General features: G+C 41.5%; 1 protein-coding gene across 1 annotated transcript in view; it reads right to left on the bottom strand.

Moving 5' to 3' along the window:
* Positions 1 to 750: 750 nt before the first annotated feature.
* Utp6 (UTP6 small subunit processome component) overlaps positions 751 to 6,000 on the bottom strand; it is a 28,141-nt gene continuing 22,891 nt past the window's right edge. The window contains exons 18-19 of the mRNA XM_085695482.2: positions 3,547 to 3,619; positions 751 to 2,006 (exon numbers count right to left, since the gene is read on the bottom strand). Coding sequence (XP_085551608.2) covers positions 1,852 to 2,006; positions 3,547 to 3,619 — 228 coding nt within the window. The 3' untranslated portion in view covers positions 751 to 1,851. The remainder of the gene's footprint in view (positions 2,007 to 3,546; positions 3,620 to 6,000) is intronic.

Here is a 6,000-nt window from a genome sequence, read left to right as displayed (position 1 = left end):
AAGCAGGCGAACCACCAACGTACATAAAATAAATAAATTTTGGAAAAAAAAGCAAATGACAAGCAAACCTCAGTACAAAGGCTCAAAATAAAAAGTACTATATATTTTCCCACATAAGAATTCAATATATACTAAGGATTGTATAATGAACCAAACAGAGAACAATCTGACTAGTTTCCTAGTGCTACCGAAGTTGTCAACTACTTTAGAGACCTGAGTTGTCCTTGGCAAGTAGAGAGCCTATAAAGTCTTTAATACTGAGGGTGTAGATAACAGTGTTTACCTCTCATGTGTGAGGCCCTAGGCTGATCTCAGTACTGGGGGTGGGGAGGGCATCACATAAAAATTCTTCTGGGCATCAAACACACCAAACAAAAGGAAGAGAAAGCAAACTTATTTGTAAGAAATGAAAGACAAACAAAAGACTAACATTCTCAATTTCTTTTTAAAACATAAATTAGTAAGAAAAAGCAGCTTAAACAATGATGTATCATTTTCATGCACTAAATGGAGAATTATAAAATGATAAAAATGAAATATGTAATGCCCAGTGAAGACAAGGGTATTGCTTCTTTCATATGCTGCAAGAAAGAGGAACCTGGTCAAATATCAGTATTCTATCTTTTACCTACATTCAGCAATTTCGCTGTCAAATAAGTACCCAGGGATGCAACCAAAGATTGACAAGAACCATCACCAACAGCATTTATAATGAAAACAAATAATAAATGGCAAGGTCTAAACACAGGATTAGGAAAGTAAAACAATGGAATGCTGTGAATTTATTAGGTGTTTTTTAAATTCATTTAATAGCATGAGAAATAATGTAATATTAATTAAAACTTAATATTAAGTAACTTGTTTTGAATACTTTCCCAGTGATATCAAAACGCTAAATTAAAGCCAGATCTAGTGATTCAGGCCTGTAATCTCAGCTACTTGAAAGGCTGAGGCAGGAGGATTGAAAGTTCAAGGCCAGCAAGAACTTAGACCAGCTCAAAACAGAAAATTTAAAAAGAAGGCTGAGGAGCTGTCTCAATGGGAAAGCACTTTTTGAGGCATAAAGATTTAGGTTCTATCCCCAGGATCAAAATAAGTGAAAGGATTTATTTCAAGCAATTTCCTTCCCTGCTCCCCAAACGTCCTCCTTTGTTCCAAGCCACCCTCCCATCCCTCCATCTCTCCCACTAAGGCACTTCTCCACTCCCCAGCCTGCCCTTTTGTTTTTGGGCCTCCTCTTGGCCTGTCAATCCTTGGGGTAAATCATTTTCTGCATTACTTTAATTTTCTTAAAGGACAACTCCCCGACACCCAGCACCACCTCCTCTGTTCCTCACCCAAGTCTCCCTTCTTTCCTGCATGTGAAGGAAGGCCCATATTTCTTGAATGTACAAATATGTACAATGTATACATACAAATCCAATCTTGATACAGGAAATCAAGTCACTTAGGTTCAACGTCATTTGGATTACAGATGGCTTTCTTCTGTGCACTGCCCTAGTCCCCCCTGTCTCCCAGGTATGCAGGCTGTCACAATAAGGAGAGAACACACAAAACTATACTTTCTTGTGCATTTGAACTGGCTCCATCATACCTAGTCTGGATTAGAGCTGTGTGTGCTTGTCCTGGAACAAGAAATGAAGCTCAAGCATATGATCTCCATGTATTTTAGATTTAACAGGCAGTAACAGTTCTCTTCTCTGGAAGCTAAGAGTAATGCCAAATTAAAGTATGTTACAAAATCAATCAGCTACCCTGACTGCCACTTCTCAACAATTCATACATTGACTCATATTACAAACCACCCCAGGGGCTTGCAATACAATTTCACCAAATTGGTAGCACTCTTCGCTAGTGGCCAGCCTGATGCATGGCATGTTTAGCTACAAACAGCTCTGCTGACTGTCCCTGTAACATTTTCATGGCTCGCCAATAGATCGGTCCACAGTTCTCAGGTCTACCGAAGGGGTGGCTCAATTCTTCTTTGATGTAATCCATCCAAAGATCTTAAAGAAAACAAAAAAATTAACGTAAACCTAACTAGAAAGCTGGGAAAGCTTTATTAGGCAAATTCAATTATTTAATACTAAGCCAATTAAAAAGTTCTAAAAAACTTCCACACATAAAATTAAGTGAACTTAAGTGAAACTTTATAAAACGAGGTGCCATGTAATATTCGGATACAAATAAGTACTGTATAATGTTTAAATAAAGTTACGCCTAACTTTTCTGAAACATTCATCATTTCTTCACAGCGAAACTTTCAAACTCCTTTCTACTTTTTTGTTGGTGTTTGTTTTGATTTGGTTTGGTTTTGGGTTTTGGTTTTTGAAGACAGGGTTTCTCTGTGTAGTCCTAGCCATCCTGGAATTCAACTCTGCAGACCACATTGGCCTTAAACTCACAGAGATCTGCCTACCCCTGTCTCCCAAGTGCTGGCGTACTTCTCGGAACTCACTCTGTGGACCTGCCTCTGCCTTCCAAGTGCTGGGATTAAAGGGGATCACAACCACCATCCACCACCGCCAGGTTTCCTTTCTGCTCTTTAAAAGAGATGGTACACACTGTTGTTATCTAGTCAGCCCAGACCATGCCACAGCAGACCAGCCTTAGTGTAACTGACCAAGCACCTACTGACCCGTCTTTTCTACTATGATGACCAGCTGTGACTACTGGCCTACACCAACGTTTTCTTTATAAATACTTGTTTTAACTAGTCTGATTTACTTTTAATTTTTAAAGACAGGGTCTCATTCCGTAGTACAAGCTAGCCTAGAACTCACTACATAGCCTAGACTGTTCTCAAACTCCTGGGAATACCCCTGTCTCCACCTCTACAGCAATAAGATTATAGTCATGAACCACTACATACCAACACACATAATTTTTAAAAAGTTATTTATTTTATATTGTGTGTATGTATATAGACCTGTATGTCATGGCACACACGTGGTCAGAAGACAATTTGTGGAAGTCAGTCCTTTTTTTCTACCATGTGGGCTCAAGAGATCAAATTCACATCTTTATGCTTGGAAACAAGTGCTTTTAGCCATTGAGCCATCTCAACAGTCCACATAAATTTTTCTTTTTACAAGACCCAAACCAAGGTAGATCTTTAATCCCAGCACTCGAGAGGTAGAGGCAGGCAGATCTTTTGTGAGTTCAAGGCCAGCCTGGTCTACAAAGCTATTTCTAGGACAGCCAAGGCTACACAGAGAACTCTGTCTAGAAAAACAAAAAGAAGAGAGACCCAAACCAAGCAAATCTTTGCCTGATCCAGAGTCCTTAAGAGAACTAGTAGACACGAGGGCTTGCAATCTTAAAAGATAAGGAAAATCCTGTGCTACAGAGGTAGACAGGAGTACTGTCAGTCTGAGGCTAGTCAAGGTAACGTAGTGAGTTCCAAGGAAGCCTAGATGACAGAGTAAGACCCTGCCTCAAAATCCACAACAGAAGGAGAGTGCAAACCAGAAACACTATTCTACCCAGGTAACAGCTCAGAGAATGCACAAGCAGAACTCACACCCATAACTGAAGTTTACTTACCAGAATCAGTAGAGCCGAACTCTCTCAGTGCCCTCTCATAATATTCCCGCAGGTTTGCCATCTTGCAGGGGTCCTGTAACAACAACCAGATCTGCCTTCATCCATCTAATCATAAATTCACTTGCCTCTATTTTAAGCAACTACGATCTGTTAGGTGTTTGAAGGAGAAAGATCAAACCAACTTATCCCAAAAAAGTAAGAAAAAACCAGGATGCTGAGATGGCTCAGCAGCCAAGGACAGCTGCCACCACGCCTGACAGCCTTAGCTGATTCCCCAGCACCCACATGGCAGAAGCTGAGACTCAACTCCCAGAAGCTGTCCTCTGACTTCCACACTCGCACTGTGGCTCACAAAAAAAATAAGACCAAGAAAAGAAAAAACACATTTACCAAAATGAAGTGAATGTTGACCAGGAAAGCACTTAGCTGGCTGACATAGGGAAAAGTCTAATTACATTGTCAGGGTGGAACTGGCAAGGTGTCACAGGAATAACACTTGAAACCCCTGAGGGGCTGAGTGGAATTTAAGTGAACAAAGAAACAGTTCTGTAGCCTATGCTAGGATTTCTTCCTTTTGAGAATTTGTGCTCTAAGTTACGACCCCCTTAAAACCTTTTTTTGTTTGAGACAAGATTTCATCATGCATTATGCAGCCCAGGTTAGCAGACTTCATAGTGTTTGGTCAACCACTGACACCCCTATATCCGAAGAGTCTGGAATGTTTGGGTCCAGGCTTCGCCCCAGTCCCTGGCATTCATTCTGGAATATTTGGGTGGAACTTTCTATCCAAGGCCTCTCCCCTGATAGTTGCCTCAGTCCAGACTCCACATCCAAGAAAGTCCGCCAAACGGTGACCCCTCCCCAGACAGGCTTGAGACCACTCCCACAGGGTATTTAAACTGTCCCCCAGAGAACGAACACATGATCCTCTGGTTTTCCTTTCCCCTCTCTGTGTTTTCCCAGTCTTTCCTCTCTTGGGACTGGAATGCCACCCAGGAGCGCTGGCACCCATTAAACCTGAGCTTTTGGGGCTGGAGAGATGGCTCAGAGGTTAAGAGCACTGACTGCTCTTCCAGAGGTCCTGAGTTCAATTCCCAGCAACCACATGACGGCTCACAACCATCTGTAATGAGGTCTGGCGCCCTCTTCTGGTGTGTGGGCATACATGGAAGCAGAATGTTGTACACATAATAAATAAATCTTTTTTTAAAAAAAAAAAAACCTGAGCTTTTTCTAATTTGGTTTGATTTGGTCTGATTGGATTATTGTGTCAGTGGAGGTTTGTTGGGCAGCAAAAACCTTTCTCAGAGCAATCCTCCTATGTTATCACAATAACACATAAATACGGGTACATGATCTTCAAGCTCCTTAAGGCCTATTTCTTCCCTTGGAAAACACCTCAGCACATTACAGATAACAAAGTGTGGTCTATGTCAGAACACAGTCCAGGAATGGAGTCAGTTAAGGAGAAAGAATTCTTGTTAGACTACTCCAAGAAAACAAGACAGAATCTTGTGACCTCAGTTTCTTCAAAAACACAGAATCGTTCTTAGAATGTGTTTTCAGGCTCCTTCCAGGTGCAGCAGATAGGAATGACTTCACTTCAGATTACTCCTTATTGCTTGCTGTTGTTATTCAATTATCTTTTATATGCCCTCTATGGAAAGCATATTTTTGCCAGTGGCTTGTGATTGTATATAGTCTGAACTCATGAGAACTTTATACATGTGACCTATCTTAACCTGAGTATAAACTGTCTGAAGCTCCAAATAAAGTTGGCTGTTGCATGAGATTTTAGTCCACCTAATTTATTGGCTCCATTCTCCTAGGCCCTCCTACCTCTAGAGTGATGACAGGCTATGACCTAACAGAATAGTGGGCACTGCTTTTGTAGCTCTGGCTGTCATTGAACTCTGTGTAACTAAGGATGATGCCTGGAACTCCTGGTCCTCCTGCCTCCACCTCCTAAGTGTTGAGACAATAGGTGTTCATCACCACACCCAGTTTCTGTGGAACCGCATGCTATGAAAGCTCCCTACCACGGCACTTCTAGCTCCACTCTGAGTGCATTTTCACAGTAGATTAACATCATCTAAAGTCTTTTTTGTTATTGTTATTTTGTGTGTGTGTGTGTGTGTGTGTGTGTGTGTGTGTGTGTGGCTTTTCGAAACAGGATTTCTCTGTGTGCCCTACCTGTCCTGGAACTCACCCTGTAGCACTCTATATACAGGCTGGCCTCGAACTCAGAGATCTGCCTGTCTGCCTCCTGGCTACCACCATCAGCTAAACTGAAGTCTTTTGTATGGGGCTGGAGAGATCTACTCAGCAGTTAGGGCCTTAGCTCTTTCCTAGCCTAATACCTGGAGAGAGGTATTTTAATCAAAGCTGGTCCCTGACAATTGCATTATACATATTCTTTCTATTCAGTATCCCATTGGGTCTTATATGTCTCAT

The sequence above is a fragment of the Myodes glareolus genome, chromosome 9, assembly GCF_982192425.1.
Source record: "Myodes glareolus chromosome 9, mMyoGla1.1, whole genome shotgun sequence".
NCBI classification, from domain to species: Eukaryota; Metazoa; Chordata; class Mammalia; order Rodentia; family Cricetidae; genus Myodes; species Myodes glareolus.
This window is presented reverse-complemented; position numbering and strand designations above follow the sequence as displayed.